Below are 20640 nucleotides of genomic sequence, written 5' to 3' on the forward strand. Positions count from 1 at the left end.
TATAAAGGGATGGTTTTTGACTTTCATGTTTTGGTCTGTTTTATTTGCATCATAATTGTAAACATTCTTTGAATTGTAATATTTCATTTAAATTCTTAACTTTTTATTCCAAAAAAAAAAAATTTGTGTGAACAAGTAATATCTTTCAGTTGTCGGGCGAGTGACTCATTTTTCTCATCTCTTACTTAATTAATATTTTGTTTGATTATCTAACTTAACTGTTTTTCTTTTATAATGTTTGATAATAAAATTTATTTGAAATGTTATAGTGGAAACAGACGAATATATGTTGTGCATATCTTGTGAAAATTCACCATTGGGTATCAAAGATTCTGATGAATCCATTGAGTAAGTGCACATTATTTTTCATTAGTTAAGTTTTGCTTGCTTAATAATTTTTGATTGATTTATTTGGCATAATCAATTTTGTATTACAGATTAAAAAGCTGAATTCGAAACAGAATAAATTATTAATTTTTCACACAATCTGTAATATCTGTACTTCATTGTCACTACTTTCAGCCTGATATAAATACAACCAAACCTCTGCTATAGTGAACTCCCGGATATAGTGAACAAAATGTTCGCTCCCGTGCCTTGCTATACATGTATAATATTATTTTTTGTGGATATAGGAAGCCAAAAGATGAAAGGAAATTGGATATTATGAGCTTTTTTCTGTCTTTGAATGATTTTTTTCTTCTTCATTTTTTGGTAATTTTGAAATTTCTACATAAAATACATATACCAATTTTTAAAACTTTCTATTGAGTGGAATGTAGCCATAAGAATTTTTTCTTGTTTGCTTCTTCTATCTCTCTTTCTAATCTCAAAATTTGTTGTACGCAAGACGATGAGTAATAAAAAATTAAATTTAAAACATTTTTTGTTACTATATATTGTTTTTTAATCGTTTTTGTATTTCTTTTAATGGGTCATTTATTTAAATGATGTGTAATAAAAGGGAGCAGTTCGGAAAAATGAGTTAAAATTGTTTGTAGTACGGATATAGTGAATTGTAATTGTTCACTATAAGGCTATCACTTGAAGGTTCACTATATATACATTTATCAGCGAAGTTCTGTAAGGATTGTATACTATTCTAAATGACAAACAGGTTATGTTTGATTTCATACATTTAATTAGTATGATAACGATTTGCTGGCATTAGTTGAAAGTAATTTTTGAAATTACTTAAATACAAAATGCTCCTCTCCTATTAAATTGTATCACTTAAAATAAAAAACAATAATGAAAGAAATCAACGAAAAATCTTTTTCTTATTCATATTTTCTTTTCATTAATACATTGAGTTCATAAAAGACAGCAATTTCTCCAAAATTTAGGATGACAGCAATTGGGGAGCTATCGTAAAGTAACAGTAAGTCTACTTAAAGTAATTAACAGGAATCATTAAATCCTTACTGACAAAAAAAAAAGAGGCGAAATTATGCACAACGATCGCAAAAGTCTCACTGAAAATAATTTACAAGAAACCTTGAATCCTGACGAACTAAAATGCACAGCGATCACAAAATAATGTAAATCCTGCTGAAAATAATCTTCAAGAAACCTAAAATCCCTGTGACAAATATGGTGCATAAAGAAACTATGGATTGTGTTTTTTTTTCAATGCTGATCCTAGCACGAGACCAGGATTTCTGATTCAATGCGCTCTTTGTCAGCATGGTGATAGCTTTAGCGTAGGCAAGGACCCTCATATGTTAGATCATTAAACGGTGTGTGTCATCTTATAATGGCGACTTAAATCAGTTTTCTGATGCATCGCCTAAAATGAAAGTCCCTATATCCGCCTGCCGATCTATGCGTTAAATCGGTATTTTGCGATATATTGATTTATCACCCAGTCCTAGTCTTGTTACCTGTCATAGCATAAAACAAAACAAGACTTTTCTTTTTTTTTTAAGAAGAGAACATTTTTAAAAATGCCAATAAGTTTATATATATATCACAGCGACAGTAAGATATAGCTAAATTTGGAGTATTTTGTCGTAAATATTCTATGAATTGTAAATAATTTTTGAACAAATATCTGCATTTAATTATTTCTTACATGAAAATTTAGTTCAATCTAAGAGTATTTTGGATTGTCAGCACATTTTTTGAATAGATAAGAGTACTAATGTATAAATAATGTTTTTTATATTTTTTTATCATGTCTTTCGAATATTCATTAGTGTGAAATTATTCCTTTTCCTTTTCAGTATTTGTTCTAGCCAGCTATCAATAACACCAAAGCTATGCAGTGAATCCAATCTGGTAATTTGTGGTCCTTTATTTTAATTTGTTTGTTTGTACTCCATAGAGATAACTCTCTACAGAATACCACATGATGTTATTTCTGAAATTTTTTTTTAATACTATAATATGCCAGGCAAAACTCAAATGACACATTTAAGCAACCTTTTGTCACATGCGCTTGATTTGTTTGAATTCAATAATGAATAGACAATAAATAAAAATTACTATGAGGTGGAAATTAGAAAATTCTCAAACAAATAGAATGTAAGACAAAATAATTTCGTCTTCCAATAACTAGTTACTTCAGCATCTCATTTCACTCTATATAATAACCTACGTATCACTTTTATTTTTCGATAAACTTTAAAATAATCTAGAAGAAAAAAATTGCATTTAATAGGCTACATTCTGTTTTATGTTTAGATCTGGAAAGTTCATGAAGGACTTAGAGCTTACTGCAGAAACACATAAAACTCAGAAAATTAGCTTAGAGCTTGCATGAAGCGGCAAATAAGGAATTAATTTAAATGTTGAAATCAAAATAAAAATCGAAAGTGCTAGAAATGAGCAGTGGATAATAAATAATGGGTAGAAAGAAAGATGAACAACTTTGCAAGCACAAAATTTTTTAAACACCTTGTATATTCATTTGTGCAACAAACCTTTTATTATGTAAAACTGTTGAAGAATTGTATCATTTTATGAACAGCAATTTCAATACTTTATTTTTTTTAAAGATTTTTTCTGGTGGTTATTGCATTCCTTCCTTAAGCAACGAGCCATCTTTATTTAGTATTAAATATGAGGTAATATTTTTATGCATATTCATTCTATGTTAAGTGAATTTTAAATAAAAGTTTTATTTGGTATGTATTGTTTTAGATAGGAGAAAGTGTGAAATCAGCTTTATTCAAAGAGCACCTTAATTCTGCCCTCTACTTATGCAAAGTAAGTAAAAAATTGGCATTATTCCCTTTTAATTTTCTTAAAAGTACCTTAATATTAAAAAAAAAACTGATTTGTTATGTCAGAGATGATTGTGCTCAGGAAAAAAAAAACAGATTTCCAGATTTTTGGCTAAACGCAATCCGGAAATCATTGATCACATTTATGTATAAAAATTCTTGTATATTTTATTAAAAAATATTAGAACTAGAATTTGTACTTGGCATCTCTTTCATTTATAAATTTTTTTTCTGGTAGAATAATAAATGTAATTAGAGATGAAAGTAAACTTATACACAATTGTTAATTTAAATGATACTGCATATAATTTATTTAGAATTTCTTGTTGTGAAAATATCAATGATTTAAAGTTATAAAGACATTAATTTTTTGAAATGCATCATTAATGATTTTACTCAAGAAACTTTCAGGATTTTTGAGCTCACAATCACCCCTGATATATACAGTAATTAATAATTTCTGCCCGTGAAAAAAATTTAGATAGCAGAAAAAAGTTGAGAAAAGCAGATCACGAGGATGTTAAAGAAGCATTACTGAAGTGGTTCACCATTCGAAAAAGCTGCAATATTCCAATATCTGGACAAATGTCGATGAATTTTCTAAGCGATTTTATAAAACTACTTTTATGTTCTCGAATGGCTGGTTAGACAGGTTTAAAAAGCGGAATAACATAAATTCTGTAAAAATTATTTGAGAGTCAGGAAGTGTTTCCATATCTGATGTTGAGGATTGCTCATCAGCTAAATATCAAAAAAAAAATTTGTGCACGCAAGACGAAGAGTAATGAAAAATAAAAAATTTTTTGCTACTACATAATATTTTTCAGTCATTTATTTGAATAATGTGCAATAAAAGGGAGGAGTTAGGGAACCATTGGTTAAATTGCCTGCTTAACGGATATAGTGAACTCCCGGTTATAGTGAATCAAAATTTCAGTCCCTTGAAGGATTGACTGTATTATAATTAGTATATACTTATCAGGGATTTATAGATAATGTTCATTCCCGTATATGCATTAAGAAATATTGCGAAACAGAAACAAAATTCATGGTTTTGTTTGAGCTAAATTGTTTCATAAAATAATTAAAATCATATTTAGATTGTAAATAAGTAATAACTCATAATTATTATCTATAATATAAACTTAATAGTTTGACTGTTCTTGAAGTATAAATAATAGTTTTAAAAAAGCAGTTTCAGTAATTTCTTCTATATTTTTTTTTATACAGAATTTATTGTATGAATCATAATTATATCAACTATTGTGCATATTACATAGCTTGACTTCTAATAAAATATCTCCAATGACAGGTTCAAAATTTTTTGACGTTTTTTTCTACTGGTTTTTGATGTATCATGCCAAAAATTCAACTCTATTAAATGCACATTTATTTCTATGATGATAATTTTAATCATAGTGACTGTCGGATATCTAATGATGGTAATAAGTAACCATGTTACTTGTCACCATAAAGTTCATGTTAATGTAATTCCGTGTAAGTTTATGTTAATTTTGCATTCAATTTACAATTTTTTTGCCAGGAAAATGAAGACTTTGCCTGCCAAATGCTAGCTAATTTTTGTGTTCTGCTTCTTTACAAACTAAGTATTGAAAATAATGCTTGTTTAGAATTCAGGAAAATTGCCAGAAAACGCTTAGATGAATGTCCCAGGTATCAACCACAATTACTTGATTTATTATCAAAATCTGTATACTTATTGATTCAAAATTAGGGACCGTCAAAATATAATTAGTTCATTTTTCTTTCTTTTTTTAAAAATACTTAAATATGCATTTAGAATTTGTAAGCAATCTGGTGATAGTTCTTGAATAATAAGATTATGTAATAATAAATATTAACATATAATAAGATTATATGTTAATATATAACATATAATAAGATTAAGAAAAATATTTTTTTCCTTAATCTTATTACTTATTGAAATCATCCAACTCATTTGAATTTTTTTTATTGGAGAATTGCTTAAAAAAATTTATGTAATAAATTGTTTCAATATTAACAAGTGAATTAAAATGTCTTGTTTGGTATAATATCTGTTTTATTTTTTTCTTAGATTTATTGAGGGAAATAATTTTGGAAATATTGAATATTATTAGAGATTGAATAGAATTAGAATAATTAAAGAAAACTAGTTAGAAAAAACATTGTTTAAAATTATAAAAGGTACGTAATTATTGTGAATTATTTCTTTACAAATAATTATGGAGAGTTAAGTATTCAGATTAGGCACTAGGTAAGGAAAGAATAGGGTAATCTGGGGGTGTTTTCCCTAACTTTTTCTATCCAGGAAAGTTTTCTCCATAAAAGAGAAGAAAAAAAGTTAGAATGTATAATTAAAATTTGCAAGTTGTGTTTATTGACTAGCTAAATACCCGTCCTTCGTTCAGAGTTAAAAAATAATCATCAATTAATCAGTACTGTGCAAGACTACAAAATAGCTCGCAAAAAATAAAGACAAATATTGAAACAAATAATAAAGTTGAAATGATTAAAATGTTTTCTTTTCTTTATTTATTAGTATTTGTCGTTGCCTTTCTCTGTTGCTTTACATTATTAGATTAAGCAAAAATCGTATTTAATCGAGTTCATTTCATCATAATATAAACTAACAATCTGACAGTATTATCTGTCATGATGCTGTTACTCGAGGCAACACGTGATATTTTAAATGTACAACAATCAAGCTACTTTCGCCTGTGATTACATGTTTGAGGGGAGGTAAGAAATCTATCATGAAAATGAACAGTTGGTGCAGCTGTAATCGGCACTAAAATTTACTCCTAAATATTTTGTACCGGTAGTAGTGTATATTATTACCAAAGTTTAGCATCATTGCTGTCAATAATACTATGAAGACTTCTTACAGTTAATTGTAGTGAATTTGCTCATTTTCTTCATTAATTTTACTTTTTAGTTTATAGCTTATTTTTTAAATTTCAATTAGAACTTATTACCATAATTAATTTAGCATCATTAATGACAAGAATAGTTCTCCGTTTTTGTAAGATCTCTTAATAGTAACACTTTTCCATTAATTTTACTTTTTAATATGTAGCTTATTATTTTACTTCAGTTGGTAATGAATACCATCATTGGCATTTCTATGTTAATTTTAGTTTAAAACTTATTTTCTGATAATTTCAATTACTGTTTATTTTAAAATGATTCAATTTTATAAGATAAATTAGATTTAAGAGTATCGTAGATTCAGACAACCTTAGAAATTTGGTGATGCTACTGTGATCACGTCGATCATTCAAATAACCTGGTATAACAAATATATATTCAAGTATAACAGAAGATACAATAAACAACTTAGTCAATGAGAAAATTCCATTTTTAAAATATGTCTCTGAATTAAAAAGATAAAATAAAAAATTTAGGATTCGTAATTTGTTTATGATTTCACTCGTTTTGAATATCTTATTTTTAGAGCTTAAGGTATTCCCACAATCCAGTATACAGACTCACAGATAGAGACACACACATTCTTTATTTTTTTTATATGTATCTATTATTTGTTGCCCGTCTCGGTGGCTTTACGTTATTAGATTAAGCAAAACACATTTTTAGAAGTTCATCCTATCAAGATGCAGACTAACTGTATTCAGAATCATCTGGCATAATTCTACTGGCTCGAGGTAACTCGTGATATTTAAAATTGACCACAATCAAGTAACATTCTCCTTTAATAAATATCTTCAAGGGGCTGCAAAAAATGTACGATTAAAATTTGCAGTATTTGGTGCAGCTGTAATCAGCATCCAATTTACTCATAAAATATTTTGTACCTATATAAGGCTATATTTGCTGCCTATTAATATTGCATCAATTATCATGATGTCAGTACTTCCTTAACCCTTTCGAGCCGACTGTCACATATATGTGACAGCAAGAAACGCGCTCACTTCCCGGCCGACACACCCGCGTGTCAGAGAGTTTTCTCGTTCACCCCGGACCGTCACATATTTGTGCCAGCGTTTCGGAATGTTTTAAAAAATGAAATTTCTTCCAAAAGATGGCATTGTATGTCCATATGGTTTCAGATACATGTAGATTTGACCTTCTACTCAAGATGAAAGTACATTCACGTGGTTTTTAGGGGAAGGAGAGGAGGGGGGGAATGTTTTATGAGGGCTCTTTAAATTAGCACGTGATATTTATTTACAGTAAGTAAGGGAGTTTTTTTTATCTCTCGCTACTTTCGATTTTCGGATTAGTTTTTAGTGGATAATTAGATCTTGTAGGCTTGAATTTTTTTTCTTTTTACCGTTAGAATGTCGAAGCGTCGAAAATTTTTAACTGAGCTGGAAATAGAGGAAATTATGCAAAATATTTAAACTTATTAATATTTATATTACATTTAAACAAGAAATAACTTAAGTAAATAAAGTATCCATAGAAATATATATAAAGCATATGTCACTTAAATACTCTACAGAACAATATTAAACAACGCGCTGATATTTCGGTAATTTCATGGAATTAGGCTTAACATCGAAAAACCCTCCGGCCCTGGGGAGACACACGCTAGAGAGACTGCCGGCCTCAGCGGTAAGCGCGCTTTCGCGCTTTGCGTCGCGAAAGGGTTAAGGCAACTTTTTATGCTCTTTTAAGCAAATTAGTACCATTTCTCCATTTATTTTGTTTTTTAGTGCATAGCTTATTTTGTTTTTTACTTCAATTTGTAACTATTACCAAAATTACTTATAGTTGAGGTTAATAATATGATTGGCATTTTATTATGTTTCTCCTCAACCAATTAGTACCATTTCTCCCTTAATTTTACTTTTCAGCTCAAAACTTCTTTTGTAATCTCAATTGCCTTTAATTTTAAATTATATAGTTTTAAAAAACATGTGGTTTCAGATAACCTTAAAAACATTAATATGGTGACGTAGTCCACTTTTGATATCACGATCATTCAGATAATCTGGCATGACATATAAAAATTAGGTATTACAGAAAGATAAGTATAGTAGGAATATATACATTTTCTCCATTCATTTTACTTTTTAGTACATAGCTTATTTTTGTTCTTTCTATTAGTACCTATTACCAAAATTAGTTAAGCATCTTTGACATTAATAACAGATTGGCAACTTTTTAGGCTCTATTAAATGAATTAGGTAGTACAATTTCTCCATTAACAGGGAAAGTGTGGAAAATACAGGGAATTAAAAAATCAACTAAAATGCAGGGGATTTTGAATTTTTTCTTATTAACTGTGAAAAAATACAGGGAATATTTATTTCTAATTTCCTTCTTTTACAAAATGCTAACCTCTCAAAGTACAATCTATAGGAAATATAGTTCAGCTATACTATTTCATTTGCTGTATTATGTTGAACTACTCCTTATTTATCTAAATTTTTATAGCAATTAAAACTAGTTATCCTCACACATTTGCGCGTTCCCTCTTAATATATTGTGTATAACAAGGAAAACACAGATTTGAGTGGCAACCCTCTAATTTATAATAAGGACTTTTATAATTCTAGATGCAGTATAGTTCCATAAATTAGTTTTAGGACATATTTCTAATTTTTCATGTTCATATTACTGATTGATATAAAAACTGTTTTCTGTACACAGTCTTCTCCTTCCCTTCATTTGCATAGCTGCCAACTCTACTGGATTTTGCTAGTTTCTCCTCGTCTACTGGTTTAATAAAAAATTCTCCTGGTTTTTGTACATTTTAAAAAAATTCCCTAAAATTGATTAAGTTTTGTAAAAAAATCCCTATTGAAATAGAATTTTTGCACTGATTATTGCTTGCTTGAATATTTAAATAAGTATTACTAATATGTAATGAAACGAGACTCATTCATAGAAATAAATTTGAAACTTCTTTTTTTTTTTTTTTGCTGTTCTAAAATGTTCAGTTTATTTTTATTCAGAACTCCCTTTTTAAATTAATTAAAAAATGAAATCTTAAGTATTTTTTATGAGTGAAGTGCCTATTACTGTTCAAAATTACGAATAAACATAATACACAACATTTCAATCATATTAATATTAATCATGACTGGAAAATAAAATTCCCTATGTGTAAAATATTTAGTATATTGAGCAACAATTAGCTTGAAAATTATATTTCGTAAAGTTTACTGTTTTTTTTTTCCTATCCATGTTGCCAGCTATGCATTTGTATTCAATTATCCCTATTTAAGAAAATCAATGTGCTTAAATTAAGTTGAAATCACTTAAATGCAAGTAAAATATTCGATGTCATTGTATTGAACGCTAATTACAATCTATTAAATTTAAAACTTATTTTTTTTTATCATAGTAAACAATTATGGCTATATTATTTTGACGAGGAAGCCAGGTGGAATGCAACAAAAGACTTGTATCAAAATAATGTACCAAATATGTTTTCTCCCTCCTTAAATCTTGAAGTATGTATAATTATTTAAACATGTAATGTTTTACTTTTTTTTCATTGGTAGTTTTGTGACTTCATTATTTCTAATGTTTAGTTATTGAGTAATTCATAGCTCATTCATTTACAAATTTGAAATTTCAGTTATAGTTTAAATTTTAATTTATCATTGGAGCGTTTCCTGACAGGTGATACATTTAAGGTACACAGGGATAATAAGATGTTATTTTTCTAAAAACGCATCTACTCTAAAAAAGTAAAAAAATCATGCAAAAATACATCACTTAAGCTATAGTTTAATTTTTTGTATGAAAATACTAATTCTTCAACTCAAAGTTTTTTTTAAACCTTCATTTTTTCTTTTCTTCTAATTTTGTTAAGAAACACTTTCTGCACCTTACTTAATTTATTCAAAGGGTATTGAAGGCGCAAAACAATGCCTTTGCTAGATTTATGAAGGAAACCTTCTTTCTAAAACCTCTTGTGCCAACTTAGTTTTTTTAATCCTATCTAGTCTTGTGCCAAGATACTTTTTTCTCTTTATATAAACTATTTTAATTCTTTTCTTTTTTTTTTGTATGTTTTATTCTCTCCAGGTTTTTGCTCTCTTAGTACCCCACTAAAATCTTTTTATTTTTTATTTTAGCCATTTTTTGTTGCACCAGGCTGAACCGGAATTCTGATTATAGTTTATCCAATAGAAATAAAATCTAAAATATATGTATATAAAGCAGTCGTTGAAATCCCCAGTTTACCATTCTATCTCAAATTGGGTGGATTTTCACAGTCCTTCTGGAGTGAATGTATAATCAGCTTATCTGAGACTAATTTATAAATAAATAAATGTTTGTTTGATCTTTTTTAAAACCATTTGTTATGGAAAACTCCATATTTCCATTTAGACAGTTTCTGTGTTTTGGGCTGTTATGTGATGGAAATTCTAAAATATTGTACCATACTTAGATGCAAACAGGGAGGAACAGTTTGTTGTAAAAATGTCACTTTACTTACGTAAATTTTTGAGGGTCAAGTTTTAGTTATTTTTAAATGTTATGTATTGTTTTTTAAATTTATATTTTAAAATACAGTGAACTCTCGCTACTACAATATCCGATACAACAATAACTTCCTTTATTGCGATAATGTTTCGTGGTCCCGATGAACTTGCATATGTGTTATCCACCTCTCGATATTCTCTGAACCCCTGTAAAACGATTTTTTCCCTTCTAATTTCTTTTCTCCATTTATTGTTGGTTTTCAAACAATATTAAAAATCTCATTTTTTTCCATCTTTTCTGAGAAGAGAAGGCTGACCACCCGAAGAGCTTCTCCCTTATCTCTTAGGAAGTCACAGATTCCTATCTGATTTCATTTCCTTCATGTTAAAAGCTGATCACAAATGACCATCACGCAAGGGAGAGTAGAGGGTGGGTGGAACAAAAACTTTTTTTCCTGATTTGGACTCAATGCATACTTTGTTGGTTGACTTGGCAGTTTAAAAAAAAATGAATAAACAAACAAAAATATCGGATTATTTTATATAAAAATGGTTTTCAGGTATGTTTATGATCGTATTATCTGAATTTATTTCAATTGTTTTTAGTATTTAACCATAATTAGCACTCTGCAAATTAATTTTTTGCATAATTTATAAATACATTTCAAGGTATCCCTGAAAACCCTCGATTTAACAATATATCTATCTACATTAATACATTTATTTGATCCCCAAAATATTGTTGTAGCAGGGTTTTACTGTACTTAATTTACATTTAGTATTACTAATGTTAATATTAGCTTTGCAAATTAAACATCTTCTCAATTATCAAGCTTGATTATATATTTCTCTTATTTTTCAAATGTTTTTTTTCTCTTTTTGTGTTTTACAGGAGTCCAAACTTCAAATTGTAGCAAAACAATTTGCCTTAAATGGATCTTTCATTGGAATAAAAAAGCTAAAAAGTGATGATCTCCATGTTAGTATTAATTTCTTCTTTTAATATAAAACTGGTGTATGATAATTTAAATATAAGATTTTATATCCGTCATCGAACAGCCGACCCGATTTTTGGGGTTTACGACTACTAACCTTCAATTCCTTGTGATTTTGAACCCAATCCAGAAGACAAGGGAACTCCTGGATCAGGTATCAGAAAAAATTTGCCTTCGTGGACCAGCCAGCTCTCTATGCTCTGAGTCACCTCGGCGTAATATATATATATATTATTTTAGAACCGTTATTGAATAGCGGGCCGAATTGTTTGGTTTTCAACTACTAATGTTCAACTCCGTATCCTTGTAAAACCGAATCCAGAAGACAAGGGAACTCTTGGGTCAAGTATTTAGTGAAATTTGCCTTCATGGAGGACTTTGTAATGGAACTAACCCACATTTGCATTACATGCAGAGAAAAACTCAAAAAACCTCCCATGGTTAGCCAGATAGCAAGGAGACTCTAATCCAGAGGTCGCCAAAGTGGTCTATATAGACCCCTCAGGGGTCTATTTAACAAAAGCGGGGGTCGATCTGAGACGGGGGCGAATGGGGGTCGATCCGAATCGGAAGGGTCGATTGTGGGTCGAAAAAAAAAACAGTTCTCAATACGCAAATCACACATACCTAATTAAGTATGTGAAATTTGTGATTTTTTCTATAATTGACTCAATATCAGTTTCTTTATAAAACATAAATTAATAAACTTATATTTATTGGGGTGAAACAAGTATTTACGTACCACCGCGCAATGGCACGAACTCAGCGCAGTTTATAAGTCATATGCATATGTGCGCTTGTCCAAATGTCACGTGTGACGAGCATTGACGTTACAAATGCAAATATCATACGCAGTTTCAGCTATCTTTGCAAACTGTGTTGAATATTTGCATTTTCATTATTAAAACTTTTACAGTTTTGGATAATTAGTTATTGTTTCGATTAAACCATTCGTTTGGTTTAGATATCAATTTTAATTATCAATGCACAAAAAAAGGTAAGCATTAATAATATGGATTAGTACAGTCTGCGACAAAACTATAGCACACTTTGTATTTTTTTACGAAAATTACAAAATTGACCAATTTTGACGAAAATTAAAATTGACCAATTTTGAACCCAATATAGCGAACCTTGCAAAAAAATGCCAGGCACACCCATCTCATTGATCAAGAAGCAGTAAATCTTTAGTTACTTTACTTATTATATCTACTTATGCATAATTACTTATTATTTAATAATAAGGTATTTAAATTTAAATATTAATATATTTTTCATAAAACTATTGTTACACAATGTACTATTACCTTAATAAATGTTTAAAATCATAAAATAAATGTACAAACACAGAATCTAATATAGTTTTATTTGAATTAACAGAAAATTACTTTTGCGGGGGTCGATGGAGATTTCGAAAAATTATATAGGGGTCGATGATCAAAAAAGTTTGGCGACCCCTGCTCTAATCCATGTTCTGCCTACCACTGAGGATATTTTACGTCAGCACGCTGGTCGGAGCAATTCATATTAACCATTGCTCGCTGGGATTTTGACCAGGTTTACCTCAGTGGAAGGTGAACGCTCTATCCCATCACGACTTTAAATATAAGATATTCAAATTGATATTGGTATTAAAGCCTGTAATATTGAAAGACTTTGATTGTATGATTCTTTACCTTTTCTATGGCCAAAACTTGTTAACTAGTTCTCAGATGGAATGAAAACTAGTTAAATACAATTTTAATCTTTTGAGTGATATCAGGTTTTTGAAATGGCTATCACTTAATAATTTCTATGTGGAGATTGAGTGAAATAAAGAGTTGAAATTTTTTAAGTATTTAAAGTAATTCAATTTAAACAAGTTAAGGGCTGTACATTAAGGATTAAAGCGTAGATCAGCACAGGATGAGTTCTGTTGAACATTCCTCTGGATGATTCATTTTTTAGCCAGTCTTTTACCCCAGTTTCATAATGTATGAAAATGTCATTTATGACGCTACAGGAAAGGTCAACTAGAGGTAAATTTGACTACTTGATTCAGTTACAAGATCATACCATGGAATTTTGATAAACTGTTTAATAGTCATAAAAATCAGTAATTACTAGCAAAAATTTCTAATTTTACTCAAATACTATGTGTAGATCAAACAAAATTTCTGATACTTAAGTCCATTTCAATATCGAAAAATGAGTTAAAAATAAATGTCAATAACTATGAAATTTAACAATAATTCAGCAAAGGGTTGGAAAAAATATTCTGTTGACATAATAAAACTTATTTTAATACATTTCTCTTTATTCTTCAACAAAATTTTTAGTATATTTTTTAATACAAATAGGTTCATAAATCTAGTTTTATCTCTAAATTATGAACAACTCTAATTTTGTCTTTCTATTCAGCTTATTTACTCTTTCAGCTTTGTCAAGAATCTGATCTTGAAGATGATATAGCATTGACTGTGGGTACACAGTTGAAAAGAGCTGTAAGTATTAAATGTGCATATTCTATCTTTTTTTTTTCCTTCTATTTCTCTGTTTAAAATGCTTATGACCCGTTCGATAGAAATATTTTTGAGTATTTCCACATTTGTAACATTATGAAACAATCATTAATCTCTAAAATTTTCTGTAAATTTGATTCCTGATATTAAGTATATTATTTCTATTATAAATGTAAGTAAATCAGCATATTTTGTAGTTACTATGTGGTAAATGTATTAAATAAACTGTTAATTGAATGTAATCTGTAGAATTTGAAGAATTGATTGAAATCAATTTACCTTCTTGCACTTTAATGATGAGATAATTTTCTGATATTGCTTTGCACGAGAGTTTAAAACACAGGTGCATCAGAGGGTTGAATGAGTTGTTTGAATACTTTTACACGTTTTCATAAAATGTTTATTTTCGTCTTTTAAAAGCCGGTGCTTTTTTCATTGTGTGTTTTTAAAAAAGTGTTTTCCCTCTTCAAAAAGGCCATATCACCACTTATTATGCCTGCTTACCGTCCGTAAAGCACCACTTCTTTTACATGCTTCCGAGTCGTCTACTGAACTGGGTTCCAGTGCCCCCCCCCAAGCTCTTGGACAAATTCTAAATTCTCCCCAAACTATTCGTTTTATTTAGTGTATTCGTTTTATTTAGTGTAAAGGTGGGCGCATCGTGCCCCCACCTTCCCCCCTGATAGGGGCTTCTGCTGGGTTCCATGAGATTATTGCCCTCTCATCTGCTGCATTTTGCAAGCTCAGTTTCAGGCTTCATTTTCCAATCTCTGAAATCAAAGAATCTCTCGATCATATTATAATGGCTAATCTAATTGAGAAAAATAGTTCTTTGGATTTCAGAATATTTACTATTATTTAATTTTTTTATTTTATCAATTTAAAATTCTAGCTGAAGCAGGCCAGTCATTGACAAATTTTTTTTATTCTGAAATGAGGACAGAAAAATCAGGAGTATTTCTTTCCTTTCCTATAAACAAGAAAAGTGTCTTTAGCATATAATTCTGCAGAAAAAAAGAAATATTTGCTTTTGCATTTTTTTCCAGCTATTTTATTGTTTCAACTCTTTCATGACTCTGTTTTTTTAAATTTAAAATCTATTAAATATGAAGATGCAGAGTATAACAGTTTTGGTTATACCTATTATTTCAATGAATGTTATGCCTTTTTAAATTTAGTGTTGTGTTTTTGTCAGAGTAAAATAGTAATTTCGTTGAGTCATGAAAAATTCTTGAAATGAGTCATGGAAAGTCATGAAAATCTAAAATGCAGCTGAATATTATTCTCTACATTCCCATATTTTGAGGATCAAAAAGCATGCTGCATAATTCAGTGAAAGTAAGTTTTGTATTTTATATCTAGTTAATATGATCTTTGAAAACTAATTAGCCTATTTAAGTGAACCATTAGAATTGCAGTTTAAAGCAGGACAGTCCCAATCAAAAGTTATTTGGGTGTTAAATTTTTTATTTTGCTCCATGTGCATTGACTTATGGAAGTTAAATATACTTTGAGAATTTATAATTTTTGTTCCATTGCAATATTATTTATTACAGTGTACAAGATCCTTGCAGTCTTTATGGTTATCTTCGCATCTTCAGTTTTATGATTTATGTATCCTTTTGAGGTGAAAATGCTACAATTTTTTTTAAATGGATGAATTTTGTCATTTCAGGCTCAAATAGTTGTCTTGAATCTTGGAATTTTCTTAACATTTGCATACCAAAACCCTAAAATTGTGTGTGCATTTTTTTTTTATTCTATTCCTGTGTGTGTACTATGAACATTATATGTGTCATTATTTGTGGAAGTTTTAATTTCAGTAGAAATATTTTTCTTTCCATTTCCATCAGCATTCTATTAATTGATTATTTCTTACATTCATTCAATTTAAAAGTTAATGTTTGAATACTTAGCTTTAACTGTTCTAATTTTAATAAGTTTTTAATACAGATTGCAATCATTCTGGCATTGGATTTATTTCTGAGAATGCAATGTAAGAAACTTTGAAATTTTAAGAGGAAATTCTACACGGAGAATGCTAATTTATTTCAATGTGTGTTTTTGTCATGATCATATTTTTCTATATCTTTTGTATTTAAGTGAGTTGACAGATAACTATTTTTTTAATCTGTTTATTAAGTTTTAATTTATATCAATAATATGTTATTATATGAATAGTTTATATTTTACTTATGTTTTTCATTATTTCTTTTTAATTATTATTATTAAATTGTTCTTTTTATTTATTAGGAAATATAATTATTCACTATTTAAACAAATTTATAGTTAAATTTTTTTTTATTATTATTAGTTATATTTTGTTTTATGTTATCATTTAATTGTATTTTTTATGTAGTGTAGTGTGTATATGTTTATCAATATAAAAATAAATGTATAATTTTGAGAAAGCATTAAAATTTCATGGCTGAGACTCTAGACATTATGAACAAACTCTTTTGTGCAAATGTATTTAAATGAAGGCTCTCAGATAATCTTTCATAATTAGCTGAACAAAAATAAGCCTTTCTACGAACAATCTGTTTTTGGGTTTATTCAGCTGTAGTTAATGGTTTGATGAATCTATTTTTGCATAAGTTATCAAACAATAAGTAAAGTTTATGCTTAACTTGTAGAAGATCTTGTTAGTAAAATCAATCAAAGTGAATGGTGGTATCCCATTCCTGTTCTCATACGAGGAATTCTTGTGAATGGAGAATTTGTAAATATTGGTAAGTTTATTGATCAAATATGGATTATATTTTAGTATTTTTTGAAAGCCAGCTCTAAATTGCTCCCAGTTAATAGTTGCTTTAGGATTTAATTTATATGTATCCAGCCCTAAGTGTAACTTCTTTGCATGCAAAAATTTAGTGCTTAAAAATTTTTTGCTTAGAGTGGGTCCATTAAAGTATCTTTTTTTATTTTGGTCCCTTTTCTTACTTTTTTTCAATATTTAGTCCCTAGAGTCCCTCCCTTATACTTCAAATCTAAGCTCAACTGTAGTAAAAAAGAAAGAAAAGAAGCTACAAAGAGGGCATTAATCAATTCTTGATCAATAAATGGTGTAAAGAAATTTAGACTTCCAAAGAACATTCTTGAATTATGTAACATAAATTGAAAAAAAATCAACAAATACTGAGCCAAAACTTTTGATAAATAATTTTAAACTTGAAATAGTGAAGAACATAAAATCTGATGAAATTCTGAAATTTAATATCTTCAAAGTTATTTTTTCTTTACTGCTTGATAAATTTTAATTATAATGTTCTGCTTGAATTTTTTATTATTCCACATTCTTTTCATAAAGTATAAAATATTAATAGTTACCCCTCACTAAAAATATGTAAATAAATCCGGAAAACAAATAGTTAATTGTATGTTTTCCCATGTATGAAAAGAATTTTATTGTTCCAATAGTATCTCAATGTTTTCTCTTACACCTTAGATTTTTATGAATATCAGATAATATTTATTACCAATTAAAACATATTTTGAGACTAATCTGTCTGTCCTATCTTTTGTGATATAATTTAATTTTTATGTGCCTTTTTTTTGTGAATATTTGAATTCTTTTAAATACAAAAACATGGTTTTTAGCTTTCAATATGAATTCAGATTTCTGAAGATCCTAAGTAGTTGTTTGTCAGTCATTACTTTTAATAGGTATATAGTGATTATGTGTTTATATGCAGGCGGCCAGTTGGCGAAGCAGTCAGTGTGCTTGACTGTGAAGCCAATGGTTTTGGGTTCGTATGGATATTTCTGTGTGAATGTTGCCCGTGAACATGCCTGTGGCAGCGTGGTGCAGTGATTTAGGTTCACAGGTGCCCACCAGGTAACACTTGAGAAATAGTCCCCAGCATCTACCGAGGTGAAGAATGAGAAATTCAGTAGCTACCATTAAAAAAAAATTTATTGAATATCACTATGTAGATATTTTTTTCTCTGAGAGAAACAGCTTTTAAAAAATGGATCCCTTTTTTGAAAATGTTTGATCTGTAAGTCCCTTTTTGAAGTTCTAAGCTCTTAAACATTTTGTGCACAATGAAAATTTTGAAAATCAAATGAATGGCTTGAAGTAGACTATCAAATAGGCTTTTTTTAAAGCCATACATGTATATATGTATAAAATTGCTCAGAATAAAACAGGTCATATATATTTTTTCAAAAAAAATTGAAATGTTTGTTAGGAAAATAAAACTAGCTTAGTAATCTGATATAAGGACTGACCCTATGTAAAGAATGATGGTTTTAAATTGTTTTAGACAAAGACCCATCGAAGTGGCTTCTTGTGCGCCGATATTTTCTCACAGACCACATAAGCGGCATTGAAGAGGGTCTGGAGAGCAATCAACCCCCCACCACTAAGGTCTTCAGATATGCTGCGGACGTTTCTCTCAGGTTTGAATCATTCATTTTGTTAAAAGAATTTCTGCTCAATTCTGCCAGTTGTATGCTTAACAATTCTGAAATTGCAGTTTAATTGTGGGACCACCCACAAATTGTACTAAAGTCATTAGAGTTCCTTATTATTTATTTTGCTGGTTATGTTTTTTTTTATGAATTTTTATAAATTTTGGAATAATATTAGAACAATAATAATAAAAAATAAAAAAAAATTTCAATTTTCCTCTCTTGATATTAACCACTTCCCTTATCATTTTTTGTTGGAAAAAAAAATGCGAAAAATCAACATATTTTATTATTTCAATAATAAAGACAAGGAATTGAAACTAAACATAACACACATGTTTTAGGTTGAAATTATATTTTTTTATGTGTAAAAAATATTTAATTTACCATCAGTTTACTATCTCAAATTATCTTGGACAAATGAAAAAAAGTTAAATATTAGTCTTTGTATATGTTCACATCTTCATAATTTTTTTTCCTATGTAAATTGATCAACCATTGTGTATACAATTGTACAAAATACGTCTCCAGCCCCACAAATAGCAAAACTCCCTAACAAATACTGGCAACCTCCTGCAATTGTCAGAGAATTTTATTGAAAAATCAGGGAATAGTCAGAAAAAATTGCAATTGTTTACAAAAAATTCCTATATCCTGCCTGGAAAATGACCAGTCTTTGATTTTTCAATAATACTGTACAGAACCCGTTATCCGGAAATCAGAAAACCAAAAAACCGGAACGAAATTCGATAAATTTTCCCAGACATTTTTTAAAAAAAAATCTTTTTTTTTCCTCATAAGATTTTTGGATTTTTCTTTCTTTTTTGAAAGATGTTCACCTTACCATCATTTTGGAAATAATCATTAGTGTATTACTTCATCGTTTTTTCTTATTTTTAAGATCATTTTCAAAATTTTTTTTTTTAGTTGGGTTTAACACTAAAAAAACCGCTTTTTGTAGCGATTCAGAAAACCGGAAAAATCAGTTATCCGGAATAGCGATGGTCCTGATCGTTCCGGATAATCGGTTTCCTACTGTATTATAACTGAGATCGGAGATAAATAATTCTAACATCTATTGTAATTACTTGTTGTAAAAATTTAACATTTTAGTCAAACTGACATGTTCCCATCCTCATTTAATGATTTTTTTTTCTCATAAAATCTAATATTGCGAATAAAACAATTCTGATGAAAAATTGCTCAGTATAGATAAAAGACTGGATTTTTATTTAAATTTTCCTAATACGTTAGGGAATTTTTTTCTTTCTTTCTGAAATTGAGTTGAAACATTACTTTTAGTTTCGAGTGGCTTTTATTGTTCTTACTTTAATTTTGCATTTTATCTTGGATTTAAGCAACAAGTTACTAATGAAACAAATTAAATAAAGTTGTGCAATAATAACTTACAGACAAATAAAGGAATTGTATAATTTTATTTGTTTCTGAAGGATTAAAATGAATGCAATATTAACTAAGTTTACAGTTATTGCAGATAAATGAGAGATAATTTGGGATCATGTCTATTTGAAAGAAATCGATAAATTGTGAATAAATAATGGTAATTATTTTTATTTCTTGATAACGAAATTTTAAGATTTATTCTTCATATAAATATTTATCCTTTACATAAAATTTGTGAGTTAAATAGTAGAGTAGTGAGATGTTACCAATTTTAGTAATTTGCTTACTTTGTAGATTCTTTGTAAGAACTTTTTGTTTAAAAGATGTTAGTGCATTATTGTAAAGCAATATTATTTTGCAAACTTTAAATCATTTGCTATCCAGTGTTTTCTATTTTACTGTTCTTTAAGAATTATTTTTTTAAACTTGAATGATAAGGAGATGCTAAGTGAACAATTTGCTAAACATCCTCCTTATTTCAACTTGCTAGTTCTTTATTATTTTACATAATTTATAATTTTTGTACTAAGTTTTAAAAATTTTTTAGAGTGATATTTAAACCCCATGGAAATCCTGGCACCATATATCCTCCATTGCTCACAATTGCATATGCTGAAGCTACTCCAGATGATTTTAAGAAAAATAAAAAAGTTACAGTTAAGTAAAAGTTACATATATATATATATATATA

The 20640-nt window shown here is 28.6% G+C and overlaps 1 protein-coding gene across 5 annotated transcripts in view; it reads left to right on the plus strand.

Moving 5' to 3' along the window:
- LOC107445535 (meckelin) overlaps positions 1 to 20640 on the plus strand; it is a 74916-nt gene that overhangs the window by 9956 nt on the left and 44320 nt on the right. For 4 of the 5 annotated variants that reach the window (XR_011636682.1, XM_043050132.2, XM_043050129.2 and 1 more), the window contains exons 4-15: positions 270 to 348; positions 2226 to 2280; positions 3000 to 3068; positions 3145 to 3210; positions 4771 to 4901; positions 9544 to 9652; positions 11526 to 11612; positions 14046 to 14111; positions 15686 to 15743; positions 16769 to 16861; positions 18398 to 18533; positions 20497 to 20605. Coding sequence is in view for 4 of the 5 variants with exons in the window: in XM_043050132.2 (XP_042906066.1) it covers positions 270 to 348; positions 2226 to 2280; positions 3000 to 3068; positions 3145 to 3210; positions 4771 to 4901; positions 9544 to 9652; positions 11526 to 11612; positions 14046 to 14111; positions 15686 to 15743; positions 16769 to 16861; positions 18398 to 18533; positions 20497 to 20605 (1058 nt within the window). In the remaining variant the exon portion in view is untranslated. The remainder of the gene's footprint in view (positions 1 to 269; positions 349 to 2225; positions 2281 to 2999; positions 3069 to 3144; positions 3211 to 4770; positions 4902 to 9543; positions 9653 to 11525; positions 11613 to 14045; positions 14112 to 15685; positions 15744 to 16768; positions 16862 to 18397; positions 18534 to 20496; positions 20606 to 20640) is intronic. The other variant, XM_043050130.2, reaches the window with a different exon arrangement.

This window comes from Parasteatoda tepidariorum, chromosome 4 (assembly GCF_043381705.1).
Source record: "Parasteatoda tepidariorum isolate YZ-2023 chromosome 4, CAS_Ptep_4.0, whole genome shotgun sequence".
Classification (NCBI taxonomy): Eukaryota; Metazoa; Arthropoda; class Arachnida; order Araneae; family Theridiidae; genus Parasteatoda; species Parasteatoda tepidariorum.